The 20,717-nt window shown below is 42.3% G+C and overlaps 3 protein-coding genes across 3 annotated transcripts; all 3 read right to left on the reverse strand.

Moving 5' to 3' along the window:
- Positions 1-14,560: 14,560 nt before the first annotated feature.
- Positions 14,561-14,965, reverse strand: LOC138883544 (uncharacterized). The gene has a single exon (XM_070164237.1). The coding sequence runs from the start codon at positions 14,963-14,965 to the stop codon at positions 14,561-14,563; it is 405 nt and encodes a 134-aa protein (XP_070020338.1).
- Positions 14,966-15,490: 525 nt separating this feature from the next.
- Positions 15,491-15,949, reverse strand: LOC138883545 (uncharacterized). Its single transcript, XM_070164238.1, has one exon. It carries the CDS (start codon positions 15,947-15,949, stop codon positions 15,491-15,493), a length of 459 nt encoding a protein of 152 aa, XP_070020339.1.
- Positions 15,950-18,161: 2,212 nt separating this feature from the next.
- On the reverse strand, positions 18,162-18,683 carry LOC138883546 (uncharacterized). Its single transcript, XM_070164239.1, has one exon. The coding sequence runs from the start codon at positions 18,681-18,683 to the stop codon at positions 18,162-18,164; it is 522 nt and encodes a 173-aa protein (XP_070020340.1).
- Between the last annotated feature and the right edge of the window lie 2,034 nt (positions 18,684-20,717).

The raw sequence follows: 20,717 nt of genomic DNA on the forward strand, positions 1-20,717 counted from the left end.
TAGTACACTATTGGGGATTGTGACTTGGTCAATCCCCGATTGATGATTTTACTGCGTATTTGACTGAAACTTATTTGCTATCATCATTATTTGGGCTGATTGCCATATTTGGGTTTCGTGCCAACTATTTGAACCCTTCGAGTATTTTTATTACTATTTCCTCACTGTTTTGACTTATTAATTGAACTCAGTCATGTTATTTTCCACGGTTTTACTCAGCCATTTTTACTCCCTTTTTAGACTTAAATGATATTTTAAATGATGTTTTGGGCTGAGAAATACTGTTTTACTAATGCCTAAGGGGCTTGTGAGTATTGTTGACTTAGTAAGGCGAGGGCCTAGTTGTGAGGAAACACTGATACTGATTTGAGGCCGAGGGCCTAAGATATGTACGCCACGAGGTGGATTGTTGATATTGTTTATGAGGCCGAGGGCCTGAGATATATACGCCACGAGGTGGCTTGACTGATATGAGGCCGAGGGCCTAGATTTAATGCCACGAGATGGCTTGATGTTGCGCTTGGGCCGTAAGGGGCCCCTCCCAGAAACTGTACGCCCCCAGTGAGCGCGGGTACCCATTGTGTTGTGAGATATAGCCCGAGGGGCTGATGTTTTTCCATGTGATAGCCCGAAGGGCTGGTATTGTTCTATGTGATTGCCCAAGGGGCTGGTACCATTCTATGTGATTGCCCGAGGGGCTGGTATTGTTCTGAGATATTGCCCGAGGGGTGGAGTTGTTGACATTGAGCCCGAGGGGCGAACCTTTATATGTTTATCTTTCATATTTATTTGTCATTTTATCTGTTAAACTATGGTATTTGTGCCCGAGGGGCGGATGTTTTTGCTTATCTGCACTAATTGTTTTGCACTATTGCGTAACTGTTGAAAAAGCCATTTTCAAAGAAGTTTAAACTGAGCTAAAATCTTTTAAGAGATTTTACAGCTTCACTACTTTCTTACTGGTTTTTGAACTGCTTCTATACAACATCTTGATTGGCTTTACGTGATTTCTTGCCTTTAGTCTTTATTTACATTTGTTACTCACTGACTTGGAGTCCTCACTTTACTCCATGCACCTTGTGTGCAGATTCAAATATTTATGCACCCGGTAGCGGGTTTTGGCTGATCAGAGGCAGAGTTATCAGAGTTTAGCAAGGTGGCTGCCGGCGTTCGCAGTACCGCTTTTCTCCCTCTTCGTTCATTAGTCCTGTTTTGTATATTTCAGACCTTTTAGTTATGTTTATACTCTAATAGATGCTCGTGACTTGTGACACCCCGGCTTGGGCTGTGTCGGGTTATACTTCCGCTAATAATTACCATTAAATCATGTATAGACTGCTTATGTAATGTTTAACTGTTTTAAAAAGGTGAATTGGGTTTAGTTGGCTGGCCTTGTCTTCACGAAAGGCGCCATCACGACCGGGTCGGGGTTTGGGTCGTGACATAGGGAATAGTAGTACTGTCCTTTTTTACAGCCCTTGGTACAACTGTCCTATATTTCAGCATCTTTTTATAACAGCTAGGACAACTTTACCTTTTCTAGGAAATTTCTGATTTTTAGTCTATGTGGAAACCCATTTTTAACCTTCCAATTACTGCTTATTTCAGGTTTAACTTAAACCTTTCCAATTCAAATAGGTCCCTAAATTTTAGAATGATTTTCAAATTAGGACCAACATAAACAAACCTAAAGACATCAGAAATCTAAGTCAAAAGGCTTAGAAAAAGAATGAAGCTGCCACCTAGAACTAAGACTAAATCAATCCATAAGGGGAAATGTTTTCTTAATTGAACCTAAACCGAATTTAGAATGACTAAAACCTTTATAATTAAACCAAATTACCAAAATGGGCTAAGAAAATGCCTTAAACAGACTTGAACTTAACATTAATCTAACTTATTAGATTCAAGCATGTTTTCATAAATTAAACACCAAACAACAACATGAAGGAGAAAAGAGCAATCAGGCTATTTAGACCTCGAAAATTAACCCTAATTATTCTAAGTCTAATGCAATGAAACTACAATATTAAACAAGCTTCAATTGACACATGAAAACAATTCATAATAAACTCTGAATCAACATGAATATAACCAAACTAAAAGCTAATTAAACGATGCATTCATACTAATCTACGAAAAAGAGAAAACTGAAACTACTGATTATTCTATAAGATAAATTAATCCCGAGCTAAACTAAATCAACAATCAAAGTGAAACTTGAACAGACAAACCAAAACGAACAAACTAATGCATCATAGAATAAAATTACTAACTAAACATGTCCAAAGAACAATCAAACTGAAAATCAAATTATGAAGACTACTGATTTGACAAGAAAAAGAAAGAAAGAAGAAAAGAAATGGAGGGGTAAAATGATTGATGCCTTACTATGGGGACCGAAAGACCCTATGTTTGAAAAACGACTAGGGAGTGGGGACCCTATGTCTAAATATAAACTCGACGAGGGAGTGAGGACCCTATGTCTAAGAATAAACTCAACTAGGGAGTGGAGACCCTATGTTGGAAAGGCAACTAGGGAGTGGAGACCGTATGACTAAAAATAAACTCAACTAGGGAGTGAAGACCCTGTGTTGAAAAGGCGACTAGGGAGTGGAAACCCTATGTCTAAAATAAACTCAACTATGGAATGGAGAACCTATGTTGAAAAAACGACTAGGGAGTGGGGACCCTATGTCTAAAAAGAAACTTAACTACGGAGTGGAGACCCTGTGTTGGAAAGGCTACTAGGGAGTGGAGACCCTATGTCTAAAATAAACTCAACTAGGGTGTGGAGACTCAATATTGGAAAGACGACTAGGGAGTGGAGACCCTATGTCTAAAATAAACTCAACTAGGGAGTAGGGAACCTATGTCTAAAAATAAACTCAACTAGGGAGTGGAGACCCTATGTTGGAATGGCGACTAGAGAGTGGAGACCCTACGTAGGAAAAGCAATTAGGGAGTGGAAACCCTATGTCTAAAATAAAATCAACTAGGGAGTGGAGACCCTATGTTGGAAAAACGACTAGGGAGTGGAGACCCTATGTCTAAAAATAAACTCAACCAGGGAGTAAAGACCCTATGTTGGAAAGGCGGCAAGGGAGTGGAGACCCTATGTCTAAAATAAACTCAACTAGGGAGTGGAGACCCTATATTGGAAAGGTGACTAAGGAATGGAGACCCTATGTCTAAAATAAACTCTACTAGGAAGTGGAGACCCTATGTTTGAAAAACGACTAGGGAGTGGGGACCCTATGTCTAAAAATAAACTCAACTAGGGAGTGGAGACCCTAGGAAAAACGACTAGGGAATGGGGACCTTATGTCTAAAAATAAACTCAACTAGGGAGTAGAGATCCTATGTTGGAAAGGCGACTAGGAAGTGGAGACCCTATGTTGGAAAAGCGATTAGGGAGTGGAAACCCTATGTTGGAAAGATGACTAGGGAGTGGAGACCCTATGTCTAAAATAAACTCAACTAGGGAGTGGAGACCCTATGCTGGAAAAATGACTTGGGAGTGGAAACCCTATGTCTAAAAATAAACAAAACTAGGGAGTGGAGACCCTCTGTCTAAAATAAACTCAACTAGGGAGTGGAGACCCTATGTTGGAAAAACGACTAGGGAGTGGGGACCCTATGTCTAAAAATAAACTCAACTAGGGAGTGGAGCCCCTATGTTGGAAAGGCGACTAGGGAGTTGAGACCCTATGTTGAAAAAGTGATTAAGGAGTGGAAACCCTATGTCTAAAATAAATTCAACTAGGGAGTGGAAACCCTATGTTGGAAAAACGACTAGGGAGTGGAGACCCTATGTCTAAAAATAAACTCAACCAGAGAGTGGAGACCCTATGTTGGAAAGGCGACTAGGGAGTGGAGACCCTATGTCTAAAATAAACACAACTAGGGAGGAGAGACCCTATGTTGGAAAGGCGGCTAGGGAGTGGAGAGCCTATGTCTAAAAATAAACTCAACTAGGTAGTGGAGACCCTATATTGGAAAGGAAACTAGGGAGTGGAGACCCTATATCTAAAATAAACTCAACTAGGAAGTGGAGAACCTATGTTTTAAAAACGACTAGGAAGTAGGGACCCTATGTCTAAAAATAAACTCAATTAGGAAGTGGAGACCCTATGTTGAAGAGGCGACTTGGGAGTGGAGACCCTATGTCTAAAATAAACTCAACTAGGGAGTGTAGAACCTATGTTGGAAAAACGATTAGGGAGTGGGGACCATATGTCTAAAAATAAACTCAACTAGGGAGTAGAGACCCTATGTTGGAAAGACGACTAGGGAGTGGAGACCCTATATTGGAAAAACGACTAGGGAGTGGGGACCCTATGTCTAAAAATAAACTCAACTAGGAAGTGTAGACCCTATATTGGAAAGGCGACTACGGAGTGGAGACCCTATGTCTAAAAATAAACTCAATTAGGGAGTGGAGACCCTATGTTGGAAAAATGACTAGGGAGTGGGGACACTATGTCTAAAAATAAACTCAACTAGGGAGTGGATACCCTATATTGGAAAGACTACTAGGGAGTGGAGACCCTATGTTGGAAAATCGATTAGGAAGTGGAAACCCTATGTCTAAATTAAACTCAACTAGGGGGTGGAGACTCTATGTTGGAAAAACGACTAGGGAGTGGAGACCTTATGACTAAAAATAAACTCAACCAGGGAGTGCAGACCCTATGTTGGAAAGGCGACTAGGGAGTGGAGACCTATGTCTAAAATAAACACAACTCGGGAGTGGAGACCCTATGTTGGAAAGACGGCTAGAGAGTGGAGACCCTATGTCTAAAAATAAACTCAACTAGGGAGTGAAGACCCTATATTGGAAAGGAGACTAAGGAATGGAGACCATATGTCTAAACTAAACTTAACTAGGAAGTTAAGACCCTATCTTTGAAAAATGACTATGGAATGGGGACCCTATGTCGTAAAATAAATTCAACTAGGGAGTGGAGAACCTATGTTGGAAAGGACATAGGGAGTGGAGACCCTATGTCTAAAACAAACTCAACTAAGGAGTGGAGAACTTATGTTGGAAAAACGACTTGGGAATGATGACCCTATGTCTAAAAATAAACTCAACTAGGGAGTGGAGACCCTATGTTGAAAATATGACTAGGGAGTTTAGACCCTATGTTTAAAATAAACTCAACTAGGGGGTGGATACCCTATGTTGGAAAAATGACTATGGAGTGGGGACCCTATGTCTAAAAATAAACTCAACTAGGGAGTGGAGACCCTATGTTGGAAAGGCGACTATGGAGTGGAGAGCCTATATCTGAAAATAAACTCAACTAGGGAGTGGAGGCCCTATGTTGGAAAAACGACTAGGGAGTGAGGACCCTATGTCTAAAATAAACTCAACTAGGGAGTGAAGACCCTATGTTGGAAAGGCGACTAGGGAGTGGAGACCCTATGTGTAAAATAAACTCAACTAGGGAGTGAAGAACCTATGTTGGAAAAATGACTAGGGAGTGGGGACCATATGTTCTAAAATAAACACAACTAGGGAGTGGAGACCCTATGTTGGAAAAACGACTAGGGAGTGGGGACCCTATGTTCTAAAATAAACACAACTAGAGAGTGGAGACCCTATGTTGGAAAGACGACTAGGGAGTGGAGACCCTTTATCTAAAATAAACTCAACTAGGGAGTGGAGACCTTATGCTGGAAAAACGACTAGGGAGTGGTGACCCTTTGTCTAAAAATAAACTCAACTAGGGAATGAAGACCCTATGTTGGAAAGGTGACTAGGGAGTGGAGACCCTATGTCTAAAAATAAACTCAACTAGGGAGTGGAGACCCTTTGTTGGAAAAACGACTAGGGAATGTGGACCTTATGTCTAAAAATAAACTCAACTAGGGAGTGGAGACGCTATGTTGGATAGACGACTAGGGAGTGGAGACCCTTTATCTAAAATAAACTCAACTAGGGAGTGGAGACCCTATGTTGGAAAAACGACTAGGGAGTGGGGACCCTATGTCTAAAAATAAACTCAACTAGGGAGGGGAGACCCTATGTTGGAAAGGTGACTAGGGAGTGGAGACCCTATGTCTAAAAATAAACTCAACTAGGGAGTGGAGACCCTATGTTGGAAAAACGACTAGGGAATGGGGACCTAATGTCTAAAAATAAAATCAACGAGAGAGTAGAGATCCTATGTTGGAAAGGTGACTAGGAAGTGGAGACCCTATGTTGGAAAAGCGTTTAGGGAGTGGAAACCCTATGTTGGAAAGACGACTAGGGAGTGGAGACCCTATGTCTAAAATAAACTCAACTAGGGAGTGGAGATCCTATGCTGGAAAAAAGACTTGGGAGTGGAAACCCTATGTCTCAAAATAAACAAAACTAGGGAGTGGAGACCCTTTGTCTAAAATAAACTCAACTAGGTAGTGGAGACCCTATGTTGGAAAAACGACTAGGGAGTGGGGACCCTATGTCAAAAAATAAACTCAACTAGGGAATGGAGACCCTATGTTGGAAAGGCGACTAGGGAGTTGAGACCCTATGTTGAAAAAGTGATTAAGGAGTGGAAACCCTATGTCTAAAATAAATTTAACTAGGGAGTGGAAACCCTATGTTGGAAAAACGACGAGGGAGTGGAGACCCTATGTCTAAAAATAAACTCAACCAGAGAGTGGAGACCCTATGTTGGAAAGGCGACTAGGGAGTGGAGACCCTATATCTAAAATAAACACAACTAGGGAGGGGAGACCCTATGTTGGAAATGCGGCTAGAGAGTGGAGAGCCTATGTCTAAAAATAAACTCAACTAGGTAGTGGAGACCCTATATTGGAAAGGCAACTAGGGAGTGGAGACCCTATGTCTAAAATAAACTTAACTAGGAAGTGGAGACCCTATGTTTTAAAAACGACTAGGAAGTAGGGACCCTATGTCTAAAAATAAACTCAACTAGGGAGTGGAGACCCTATGTTGGAGAGGCGACTTGGGAGTGGAGACCCTATGTCTAAAATAAACTCAACTAGGGAGTGGAGAACCTATGTTGGAAAAACGACTAGGGAATGATGACCCTATGTCTAAAAATAAACTCAACTAGGGAGTAGAGACCCTATGTTGGAAAGACGACTAGGGAGTGGAGACCCTATATTGGAAAAACGACTAGGGAGTGGGGACCCTATGTCTAAAAATAAACTCAACTAGGGAGTGGAGACCCTATGTTGGAAAGGAGACTACGGAGTGGAGACCCTATGTCTAAAAATAAACTGAATTAGGGAGTGGAGACCCTATGTTGGAAAAACGACTAGGGAGTGGGGACACTATGTCAAAAAATAAACTCAACTAGGGAGTGGATACCCTATATTGGAAAGGCGACTAGGGAGTGGAGACCCTATGTTGGAACATCGATTAGGAAGTGGAAACCCTATGTCTAAAATAAACTTAACTAGGGAGTGGAGACCCTATGTTGGAAAAACCACTAGGGAGTGGAGACCTTATGACTAAAAATAAACTCAACCAGGGAGTGCAGACCCTATGTTGGAAAGGAGACTAGGGAGTGGAGACCTATGTCTAAAATAAACACAACTAGGGAGTGGAGACCCTATGTTGGAAAGGCGGCTAGAGAGTGGAGACCATATGTCTTAAAATAAACTCAACTAGGGAGTGGAGACCCTATATTGGAAAGGAGACTAAGGAATGGAGACCATATGTCTAAAATAAACTCAACTAGGAAGTGAAGACCCTATCTTTGAAAAACGACTATGGAGTGAGGACCCTATGTCGTAAAATAAACTCAACTAGGGAGTGGAGACCCTATGTTGGAAAGGCGACTAGGGAGTGGAGACCCTATGTCTAAAACAAACTCAACTAAGGAGTGGAGAACCTATGTTGCAAAAACGACTAGGGAATGATGACCCTATGTCTAAAAATAAACTCAACTAGGGAGTGGAGACCCTATGTTGAAAAGATGACTAGGGAGTTGAGACCCTATGTTTAAAATAAACTCAACTACGGGGTGGAGACCCTATGTTGGAAAAATGAATAAGGAGTGGGGACCCTATGTCTAAAAATAAACTCAACTAGGGAGTGGAGACCATATGTTGGAAAGGCGACTATGGAGTGGAGAGCCTAGGTCTAAAAATATACTCAACTAGGGAGTGGAGACCCTATGTTGGAAAAACGACTTGGTAGTGAGGACCCTATGTCTAAAATAAACTCAACTAGGGAGTGGAGACCCTATGTTGGAAAGGTGACTAGGGAGTGGAGACCCTATGTGTAAAATAAACTAAACTAGGGAGTGAAGAACCTATGTTGGAAAAACGACTAGGGAGTGGGGACCATATGTTCTAAAATAAACACAACTAGGGAGTGGAGACCCTATGTTGGAAAGATGACTAGGGAGTGGAGACCCTTTATCTAAAATAAACTCAACACGGGAGTGGAGACCTTATGTTGGAAAAACGACTAGGGAGTGGTGACCCTATGTCTAAAAATAAACTCAACTAGGGAGTGGAGACCCTATGTTGGAAAGGTGACTAGGGAGTGGAGACCCTATGTCTAAAAATAAACTCAACTAGGGAGTGAAGACCCTATGTTGGAAAAACAACTAGGGAAAATTCAACTAGGGAGTGGAGACCCTATGTTGGAAAGACGACTAGGGAGTGGAGACCCTTTATCTAAAATAAACTCAACTAGGGAGTGGAGACCCTATGTAGGAAAAATGACTTGGGAGTGGAAACACTATGTCTAAAAGTAAACAAAACTAGTGAGTGGAGACCCTCTGTCTAAAATAAACTCAACTAGGGAGTGGAGACCCTATGTTGGAAAAACGACTAGGGAGTGGGGACCCTATGTCTAAAAATAAACTCAACTAGGGAGTGGAGACCCTATGTTGGAAAGGCGACTAGGGAGTTCAGACCATATGTTGAAAAAGTGATTAAGGAGTGGAAACCCTATGTCTAAAATAAATTCAACTAGGGAGTGGACACCCTATGTTGGAAAAACGACTAGGGAGTGGAGACCCTATGTCTAAAAATAAACTCAAGCAGAGAGTGGAGACCCTATGTTGGAAAGGCGACTAAGGAGTGGAGACCCTATGTCTAAAATAAACACAACTAGGGAGGGGAGACCCTATGTTGGAAAGACGGCTAGGGAGTGGAGAGCGTATGTCTAAAAATAAACTCAACTAGGTAGTGGACCCTATATTGGAAAGGCAACTAGGGAGTGGAGACCCTATGTCTAAAATAAACTCAACTAGGAAGTGGAGACTCTATGTTTTAAAAACGACTAGGAAGTAGGGACCCTATGTCTAAAATAAACTCAACTAGGGAGTGGAGACCCTATATTGGAAAGGTGACTAAGGAATGGAGACCCTATGTCTAAAATAAACTCTACTAGGAAGTGGAGACCCTATGTTTGAAAAACGACTAGGGAGTGGGGACCCTATGTCTAAAAATAAACTCAACTAGGGAGTAGAGACCCTATGTTGGAATAACGGCTAGGGAATAGGGACCTTATGTCTAAAAATAAACTCAACTAGGCAGTAGAGATCCTATGTTGGAAAGGCGACTAGAAAGTGGAGACCCTATGTTGGAAAAGCGATTAGGGAGTGGAAACCCTATGTTGGAAAGACGACTAGGGAGTGGAGACCCTATGTCTAAAATAAACTCAACTAGGGAGTGCAGACCCTATGCTGGAAAAAAGACTTGGGAGTGGAAACCCTATGTCTAAAAATAAACAAAACTAGGGAGTGGAGACCCTCTGTCTAAAATAAACTCAACTAGGGAGTGGAGACCCTATGTTGGAAAAACGACTAGGGAGTGGGGACCCTATGTCTGAAAATAAACTCAACTAGGGAGTGGAGACCCTATATTAGAAAGGAGACTAAGGAATGGAGACCATATGTCTAAAATAAACTCAACTAGGAAGTGAAGACCTTATCTTTGAAAAACGACTATGGAGTGGGGACCCTATGTCGTAAAATAAACTCAACTAGGGAGTGGAGACCCTATGTTGGATAGGCGGCTAGGGAGTGGAGACCCTATGTCTAAAACAAACTCAACTAAGGAGTGGAGAACCTATGTTGGAAAAACGACTAGGGAATGATGACCCTATGTCTAAAAATAAACTCAACTAGGGAGTAGAGACCCTATGTTGGAATAACGGCTAGGGAATAGGGACTTTATGTCTAAAAATAAACTCAACTAGGGAGTGCAGACCCTATGTTGGAAAAATGACTAAGGAGTGGGGACCCTATGTCTAAAAATAAACTCAACTAGGGAGTGGAGACCGTATGTTGGAAAGGCGACTATGGAGTGGAGAGCCTATGTCTAAAAATAAACTCAACTAGGGAGTGCAGACCCTATGCTGGAAAAAAGACTTGGGAGTGGAAACCCTATGTCTAAAAATAAACAAAACTAGGGAGTGGAGACCCTCTGTCTAAAATAAACTCAACTAGGGAGTGGAGACCCTATGTTGGAAAAACGACTAGGGAGTGGGGACCCTATGTCTGAAAATAAACTCAACTAGGGAGTGGAGACCCTATATTAGAAAGGAGACTAAGGAATGGAGACCATATGTCTAAAATAAACTCAACTAGGAAGTGAAGACCTTATCTTTGAAAAACGACTATGGAGTGGGGACCCTATGTCGTAAAATAAACTCAACTAGGGAGTGGAGACCCTATGTTGGATAGGCGGCTAGGGAGTGGAGACCCTATGTCTAAAACAAACTCAACTAAGGAGTGGAGAACCTATGTTGGAAAAACGACTAGGGAATGATGACCCTATGTCTAAAAATAAACTCAACTAGGGAGTAGAGACCCTATGTTGGAATAACGGCTAGGGAATAGGGACTTTATGTCTAAAAATAAACTCAACTAGGGAGTGCAGACCCTATGTTGGAAAAATGACTAAGGAGTGGGGACCCTATGTCTAAAAATAAACTCAACTAGGGAGTGGAGACCGTATGTTGGAAAGGCGACTATGGAGTGGAGAGCCTATGTCTAAAAATAAACTCAACTAGGGAGTGGAGACCCTATGTTGGAAAAACGACTAGGGAGTGAGGACCCTATGTCTAAAATAAACTCAACTAGGGAGTGGAGACACTATGTTGGAAAGGCGACTAGGGAGTGGAGACCCTATGTGTAAAATAAACTCAACTAGGGAGTGAAGAACCTATGTTGGAAAAACGACTAAGGAGTGGGGACCATATGTTCTAAAATAAACACAACTAGGGAGTGGAGACCCTATGTTGGAAAGACGACTAGGGAGTAGAGACCCTTTATCTAAAATAAACTCAACTAGGGAGTGGAGACCTTATGTTGGAAAAACGACTAGGGAGCGGTGACCCTATGTCTAAAAATAAACTCAACAAGGGAGTGGAGACCCTATGTTGGAAAGGTGACTAGGGAGTGGAGACCCTATGTCTAAAAATAAACTCAACTAGGGTGTGGAGACCCTATGTTGGAAAAACAACTAGGGAAAATTCAACTAGGGAGTAGAGACCCTATGTTGGAAAGACGACTAGGGAGTGGAGACCCTTTATCTAAAATAAACTCAACTAGGGAGTGGAGACCCTATGCTGGAAAAATGACTTGGGAGTGGAAATCCTATGTCTAAAAATAAACAAAACTAGGGAGTGGAGACCCTCTGTCTAAAATAACCTCAACTAGGGAGTGGAGACCCTATGTTGGAAAAACGACTAGGGAGTGGGGACCCTATGTCTAAAAATAAACTCAACTAGGGAGTGGAGACCCTATGTTGGAAAGGCGACTAGGGAGTTGAGACCCTATGTTGAAAACGTGATTAAGGAGTGGAAACCCTATGTCTAAAATAAATTCAACTAGGGAGTGGACACCCTATGTTGGAAAAACGACTAGGGAGTGGAGACCCTATGTCTAAAAATAAACTCAAACAGAGAGTGGAGACCCTATGGTGGAAACGCGACTAAGGAGTGGAGACCCTATGTCTAAAATAAACACAACTAGGGAGGAGAGACCCTATGTTGGAAAGGCGGCTAGGGAGTGGAGAGCCTATGTCTAAAAATAAAATCAACTAGGTAGTGGAGACCCTATATTGGAAAGGCAACTAGGGAGTGGAGACCCTATGTCTAAAATAAACTCAACTAGGAAGTGGAGACCGTATGTTTTAAAAACGACTAGGAAGTAAGGAACCTATGTCTAAAATAAACTCAACTTGGGAGTGGAGACCCTATATTGGAAAGGTGACTAAGGAATGGAGACCCTATGTCTAAAATAAACTCTACTAGGAAATGGAGACCCTATGTTTGAAAAACGACTAGGGAGTGGGGACCCTATGTCTAAAAATAAACTCAACTAGGGAGTAGAGACCCTATGTTGGAAAAACGACTAGGGAATGGGGACCTTATGTCTAAAAATAAACTCAACTAGGCAGTAGAGATCCTATGTTGGAAAGGCGACTAGGAAGTGAAGACTCTATGTTGGAAAAGCGATTAGGGAGTGGAAACCCTATGTTGGAAAGACGACTAGGGAGTGGAGACCCTATGTCTAAAATAAACTCAACTAGGGAGTGGAGACCCTATGCTGGAAAAAAGACTTGGGAGTGGAAACCCTATGTCTAAAAATAAACAAAACTAGGGAGTGGAGACCCTCTATCTAAAATAAACTCAACTAGGGAGTGGAGACCCTATGTTGGAAAAACGACTAGGGAGTGGGGACCCTATGTCTAAAAATAAACTCAACTAGGGAGTGGAGACCCTATATTGGAAAGGAGACTAAGGAATGGAGACCATATGTCTAAAATAAACTCAACTAGTAAGTGAAGACCCTATCTTTGAAAAACGACTATGGAGTGGGGACCCTATGTCGTAAAATAAACTCAACTAGGGAGTGGAGACCCTATGTTGGAAAGGCGACTAGGGAGTGGAGACCCTATGTCTAAAACAAACTCAACTAAGGAGTGGAGAACCTATGTTGGAAAAATGACTAGGGAATGATGACCCTATGTCTAAAAATAAACTCAACTAGGGAATGGAGACCCTATGTTGAAAAGATGACTAGGGAGTTTAGACCCTATGTTTAAAATAAACTCAACTAGGGGGTGGAGACCCTATGTTGGAAAAATGACTAAGGAGTGGGGACCCTATGTCTAAAAATAAACTCAACTAGGGAGTGGAGACCCTATGTTGGAAAGGCGACTATGGAGTGGAGAGCCTGTGTCTAAAAATTAACTCAACTAGGGAGTGGAGACCCTATGTTGGAAAAACGACTAGGGAGTGAGGACCCTATGTCTAAAATAAATTCAACTAGGGAGGGAGACCCTATGTTGGAAAAATGACTAGGGAGTTGGAACCCTATGTCTAAAAATAAACCCAACTAGGGAGTGGAGACCCTATGTTGGGAAGGCTACTAGGGAGTGGTGACCCTATGTCTAAAAATAAAATCAACCAGGGAATGGAGACCCTATGTTGGAAAAATGTAAGTAGAGATTGGGGACCCTAGGCTACCATTTTTTGAATTTTTCTTCATAACTTTTTTTTTCTCCTCTCTTTTTATTTCATGTAATGAGTAAATGGAGGAAAGAATTTGGAGGGGACTTCCCTTTATGGATCGTTGTTGTAGAGCTGTTTTTAGCCGTTGAATAGTTTCTTTTGGCTGCACCTGCTTCTTGCAATGTTGCTTTGAATTGCACCTATTTCAGGTTTCCAAACAAAGAACAATTGTTAGTTTGAAACAGTGGTTGGTTTTGTGGCCTTGATTGTTTTTGATCACTTGATCTCGGCCCAACTCTTTTAATGAGCACCTCTGTTGCTTGCCGTCTTTCTGGAGATCGATCTCTCTTCTAAAACCGAGGACCTTAACTTTCCAAAATTTTGCATAACGGTTCACCCGTGTGGGACTTTTGTCTTTTTCATCTTATTCTGCTTTTGTGGGCACTTGACTTTGGATTTCTTTCATTTTCAATAGTTTTGACTTTGGAGCATCGGCCAACACGGCCAGTCAGGATCGACTTGATGCACCTGCTGAGGCTGGGTGCTTTTCTTTGCATTCGGACTTGTCAAGCAAAACCCTGTAAGCCAATTTTGCCATCTTTTCTTTGTATTAGTTTCGGAGAAGAATTAAACCGAAAGGGATTCAAAGAAAAGTAAAGAAAGGAAAATGAATTTAAAGTGAAGTGTCCCTTTTAGGGAGGGGAAGAAGGACTTATCTGGAGTGCATGTAGACTTCAGTAGACATGACATGCTTATTAGAATGTATACCCGATCTGTGCAACTATCTCATGAACCCATTATGACCTGTGTTTTGAAACCGGGAAACCTTGCCAGGATTCTTTCAGTATCAAAGGTTGTAAGGGATTTCTTATTTTCGACCAACGGCGCCCTTTGCGGGATTTTTTCAATTGACCTCTCTCATTTCTCTTCTCGTCGTCACCTTATAGTGCTCTTTTCAAGTTTTCACTAACAAGACTCTCTCATTTTTCAATTTCTCTGGTTTCCATTGCCTTACGGTGCCCGTGTGGGTTTTCACCAATAAAACTCTCTCATTTTATTTCTCTCATTTGGTTGTATTGGATCTAAGCAGCCACATTCTCCTATTCTTTGAACGTCTCATCGCTTGATCAGATGGACTTGAACAGGATTTAGGGTAAAAAGAGTTTGGATCGAATTATAACTTTGGAACCATTCAGGTGGGATCATCGCCGAACTGATGGTTGAAAGAACACCAAAACGACAGATGATATTGGAGTGCACGAAGTCTACCACTACTTTCTTAGTGACAGCTTTGAGAGTAATTGCCTCAACCCACTTTGTGAAGTAATCAATGGCAACCAGTGTGAATCTATGCCCATTTGAAGCTTTTGGCTCGATTGGCCCAAAGACATCCATAACCCAAGCAACGAATGGACATGGTGCTGACATAGGATGCAGTTCTATAGGTGGTGCATGAATCAGGTCACCGTGCACCTGACACTGATGATATTTCCGGACAAAAATGAAGAAATCTTTTTCCATAGTCATCCAGTAATAGCCTGCTCAAAGGATCTTCTTTGCTAGGACGTATCTATTTATGTGGGGTCCACACACTCCTACGGGCACTTCATACATGATTTTTCCTGCCTCTTCGGTGTCAACACATTTTAACAAGTTGAGATCTAGAGTCCTTTTGTACAAGACCTCATCGCTCAAGAAGAAACCGCTTGCAAGTCATCTAATGGTTCTCTTTTGGTCTCCATTGGCCTGTTCTGGATATTCTTTTGTCTTCTGAAATCTCTTGGTATCATGATACCATGGTTGAACATTTGGTTCCACCTCAACCGTATTGCAGTAACCATGCCTCTCTCAGATTTGGATTTCCAACGGGTCAATGTGGAGATAGCCTCGATACAGCAACATCGAGGCCAAAGTAGCGAGTGCATCGGCTAACTCATTGTGAAAACGAGGAATGTACCTGAACTCGACTGATTTGAACTGCTTGCTAAGATCTTCCACATGTTGTCTGTAGGGAATAAGCTTGACATCTTGAGTTTCCCATTTTCCCTAAGCTTGTCGGATAATCAGATCTGAATCTCCCATGATTAACAACTCTTCCACATCTTGGTCAATTACCATATTCATACCCATAATACAGGCTTCATATTCGGCCGTGTTGTTTGTGTAGAAAAATCGAAGTCGGGTTATGACTGGATAGTGTTGACCAGTGGGTGAGATCAAAATTGCCCTAATCTCGACACTTTTTGCGTTTACAGCTCCATCGAAGAACATTTTCCAAGCATTGGTGTCTTCTGATGTTACCTCAATTGAATTCACCTCCTCATCCGGAAAGTAAGTACTTAGAGGTTGATATTCATCATCAATAAGGTTTTCAGCTAGGTGATCTGCTAAAGCCTGGGCTTTCATTGCCATGAGGGTGACATAGACTATGTTAAATTCAGTGAGCAGGATCTGCCATTTTGCTAACCTCCCTGTGGGCATCGGCTTCTGGAATATGTACTTCATGCTGTCCAACCGGGTGATGAGATAAGTGGTGTAGGCCAACAAGTAATGCCTAAGCTTCTGAGCGATCCAAGTTAAAGCGCAACAAGTCCTTTCCAACAAATTGTATTTGGCTTCATAACTGGTAAACTTCTTGCTCAGATAGTAGATTTCTTTCTCTCTCCTTCCGGTCACATCATGTTGCTCGAGGACACATCCGAAGGAATTCTCCAAGACTGTCAAATACAAAAACAAAGGCCTCCCAGGTTTAGGTGGGACCAAGACTGGCGGGTTCGACAGATATTCTTTGATTTTTTTAAAGGCTTCTTGACACTCATCCGTCCAATTAATCGCCGCATCTTTCTTCAACAGCTTGAATATGGGCTCACATATGGAAGTCAACTGAGCAATGAATCGGTTGATGTAATTCAACCTCCCTAGCAAGCTCATAACCTCTTTCTTGGTTCTCGGAGGGGGCAAATCCCGAATAGACTTTATCTTCGTTGGATCTAGCTCGATGCCCCTCTAACTGACTATAAATCCTAAGAGTTTGCCAGATGGAACCCCAAATGCACACTTAGCCAGATTTAACTTCAAATCATACTTGCACAACCGCTCAAAAAACTTTCTCAGGTCCCGAACATGATTGTCCTGTGTTCGGGATTTGATGATCACAACATCCACATACACCTTGATTTCTTGTTGCATCATGTCGTGAAAAATGGCAGTCATGGCCCTCATATAAGTTGCCCCGGCATTCTTCAAACCAAAAGGCATGACTCTGTAACAATAGGTGCCCCAGGGTGTGGTGTAGGCTATCTTTTCCGCATCCTCTTCATCCATCAACATATGATGATATCCTACTTAACAATCCACGAAAGATTGTATCTCGTGTTTGGCAAAATTGTCAACAAGGATGTGGATGTTTGGCAAAGGGAAGTTATCCTTGGGACTTGCTTTATTCATATCTCGATAGTCAACACACACTCGAGTCTTCCCATCTTTCTTTGGCACGAGAACCACATTAGCTAACTAGGTGGTGTATTGGACCACTCGGATCAACAAAGCCTTCAACTGTTTTGTTACCTCTTCCCTGATCTTGTCACTGATATCAGTTTTGAACTTCCTTTGTTTTTGCTGGACAGGGGGGTAATCGGGGTAAGTCGGCAACTTGTGGACCACCAAGTCAACACTTAGGCCTGACTATCATCATATGACAAAGCAAACACATCCTTGAATTCGAACAGAAGTTAGATCAATGCATCCCTGGTTCTTTCATCCATATGAATGCTTATCATGGTTTCTTGGACCTCTTCAGAACTACCCAAATTAACCGGCTCGGTTTCATTTAAGTTTGGCTTAGGTTTATTCTCAAACTGTTCCAATTCTCGGTTTATTTCCCTAAAAGCCTATCCTTCATCGTATTTTGGTTCTTGGTTCATTATTTCAAAATTTGACAGCATGTTTGGATCTGGGCATGAAGTCTGCAAGCATGTAATATTATCTAAAGCCGCATTATTAGAACTGAAAGAAGAAATAAGAATAAGTAACAAAAATCAGAAAGAATAAAGAGAGATGAACGATGAAATATTGATTTTATTTCATTGAATTTTGAAGATAATAGGGTTTACATTGGAACTTAAAGACAATAAACTAAAAGAAACATCCGAGTTACACCCTAAAATAACCTGTGATGTTGAATAGGTGGCAAGACTGGACTACCGGGATTCCCGCCTGACTGGGAATGGAGTAGCCTTCCAGTTTTGCAACATGGCATTGAGCCCCATATACAGCACCTCAGCGATGATCGAGCCTTCTCCCGGCTGGACCATGTGGGTTATATACAACATCTGCCTCATGGCTCCACATATGTCCTCAATTTCCTCGGTCGTGAAGGCCTCATCTTCTTCTGCTTCATTGTACTTGTGCCTAACGAATGTTTTGTAGAGATGTGGAACCGGCTGAAGTAAAACCCAACTATTGCTCTTTTGTTCATTTGCCCATGTCACATCAGCTTCTGTGGTGTGAAAACCCACACCGAAGAACTTCTCGCTGGTAGGTAAAGTGATAGGTTCTGTGATACCTTGCAATGATGCCCCGAGTCCCTTCCTAGGCTTATAACCATGCTTGATCATTTTAGCATCGACCATGATGTATGCATTTGATAGAAAAGGCTGAGGACAAGGGCTTCCCTCCTTACCTTGATCTGCGACCACCACCTCGAAAGCTTGATAAACTATATGCTCGCTACCTTCCTAGCTTCGAGACATGGGAATGATGGGTCTTGGTAAATTGACTGCTCGTCTTCTCCATGAACCACAATTTCTTGGTCTTCATATTTAAAAATCACCATCTGGTGGAGAGTGGAAGGTACGGCTCTTGTCGCATGAATCCAAGGTCTTCCCAAGCGGAAATTATAAGAAGTGTCCATGTCTAGGACCTGAAAGGTCACCTCGAAATCCATAGGACCAATAGTCAAAATCAAATCGATCTCCCCTATGGTGTCTCTCTTGATGCTCTCAAAGGCATGCACACATACATTGTTAGGCCTGATTCTCTCAGAACCAATCTCCATTCTTTGCAAAGTTGAGAGAGGGTAGATATCAACCCCCGATCCACCATCCACCATGACCCTTTTTACATAGTGACCCTCACACTTAACTGTCAGATGGAGGGCTTTGTGGTGGGAGGCCCCTTCCGGGGCCAAATCGTTCTTCCTAAAGAAAATCTGATTAATTGTGAAGAATCTTTCCGCCATCCTTTCCAGTTGTTCCACAATGGTTTCAATCGGAACATAAGCTTAATTGAGGGTTTTTATCAACACTTTTTGATGCTCAGTTGAGCTTATTAGTAGAGACAAAAAAGAGACCTGAGCAGGAGACTTTCGGAGTTGGTCAATTATCTCATAGTCCGCAGTTTTTATTTTTCGGAAGAACTCTTCTGCTTCTACGGCACTAACTGGCTTTTTGATCGGGAAGCGTTTCTGCTTGGCATTGTTCACTTCTCCCACATTAAGGTATTTCTCAGCTGGGTTAGTTTCATTGGCTTCTCCTAGGACCTCTTTTCCCTTGTAGGTTACTACCGACTTATTGTAGTTCCATGGGATGGCAGTAGCGTCTGTCATGGGCTTCTGCAGTGTGCGGCCAATAACCATGGGCTCATTCAGCCTTGGTGAAATTACTGGCCCCCGTACCACATATGCCCCTTTAGGCACGTACATCTTAGATCCCTTGTTCAACTCAAACTTTCTTGGAGGGCTCAATGTAATTTGTTCTTTCCTGTGACCCCGAGGAACATAAAGAATGGCATCTTTTGGATGAGTTGCCCCAGTTTTGGTTTCATTGCCTTTTCTGTATTTTGAGGGGTGGATTTACTCTTCTCCTCCTCCTTGTCTTGATTTGCATTGGCCTTTGGCTTCTTCTCGACATCAGCAATTGCAATGATGGTTTTCAAAGCAGGATCAAACTCCTTATCTTCGTAAATCATTCCAATAACTGGCCCGTTGTTGTGAGCCGGTAATGGGCTGTTGGTCACATTAGGAATTTCTTCATCCTTTAGCACTATCCTCTTTTGTTCTATGAGATTTTCAATAGCCCTTTTAAGAGTCCAACAGTCTGCAGTGTCATGCCCTTCCACTCCCGAATGGTAAGCACATCGACCACCGGCTCGGTAGGAGGACGATTCCAGGTTTTGCCTAGTTTGGGGTACGAGTTGCAACAGACTCATTTGGACCAGTTTAGGGAAAAGGCTAGAGTATGACTCACCAATAGGCATGAAGTTTGTTCTCCTGGGTGGCTCTCGAGCATGGGCATTATAGGGGAAGTTATTTTGTGGAGGTCGGGGATTATACTGAGCTTGGTAAGGAGGGTTTTTTCTAGGAAATGGAGCTCGGTTTTGGGTGAACTGTTGTTGTGGCCGAGCGTATGACTGGGCATTCATCACCACATACGATTGAGGTTCCATAGCATAGGCCACATCCTAATTAGGATAATAATGTTGTGGGGTGTTTGGAGGGAAGTAACCTCTGGGTGGACGGGGGTTTCTCAGACTTGAAGTTGCCATTGCAACCTCTTCTTTCTTCTTTCTGCTTGCTACACCTCCAGACCCGCCTTGAATTGCTTGGGATGTAGCTTTTATGGTAGATTGGCTCAATTTGTCCCTTGTTTTCAGACCATTCTCGACCATCTCACCAATATTGATGGCCTCAGCAAACGATTTCCCCCATTGTCGACATCATATTTTAAAAGTAGTCAGCCTCCTAGGCTTGTAGAAAAACACTAACCATTTTCGTTTCATCCATGGGAGGTTTGACCCTGGTCTCTTGTTCGCGCCATTTAACAGCATATTCTAGAAAACTTTCTGATGACTTCTTTTTGAGATTTGACAGAGAATTCCTGTCAGGAGCTATGTCTATGTTATACTAAAACTGCCTGACAAAATCTCGGCCAGATCATCCCAAATGTACCAACGAGACATGTCTTGGTCCATGTACCACTCAGATGCGATGCCTACTAGACTCTCTCCGAAATAGGCCATTAGGAGCTCTTCATTTCCACCTGCCCCTCTTAATTGATTGCAATATCTCTTGAGGTGGGCTATGGGATCCCCATGCCCGTCATACTTTTCGAACTTTGGGGTCTTGAAACCCAGTGGCAAATGCACATGTGGGAACATACATAGATCAACGTAGGATACGCTCTTTTGTCCGCTCAAACCTTGTATATTCTTAAGGTTATGTTCCATGCTCCTCATTTTCTGGGTAATTTCCTCTTGCTCGGGGTTCTTTGTAGCT

This window comes from Nicotiana sylvestris, chromosome 12 (assembly GCF_000393655.2).
Source record: "Nicotiana sylvestris chromosome 12, ASM39365v2, whole genome shotgun sequence".
Taxonomy (NCBI): Eukaryota; Viridiplantae; Streptophyta; class Magnoliopsida; order Solanales; family Solanaceae; genus Nicotiana; species Nicotiana sylvestris.

Bases quoted from the DNA above. Each gene is read 5' to 3' on its own strand.
- LOC138883546 (XM_070164239.1), bottom strand. From the start codon at position 18,683: ATGGCGGAAAGATTCTTCACAATTAATCAGATTTTCTTTAGGAAGAAC.
- LOC138883545 (XM_070164238.1), bottom strand. From the start codon at position 15,949: ATGAAGTACATATTCCAGAAGCCGATGCCCACAGGGAGGTTAGCAAAA.
- LOC138883544 (XM_070164237.1), bottom strand. From the start codon at position 14,965: ATGGAAAAAGATTTCTTCATTTTTGTCCGGAAATATCATCAGTGTCAG.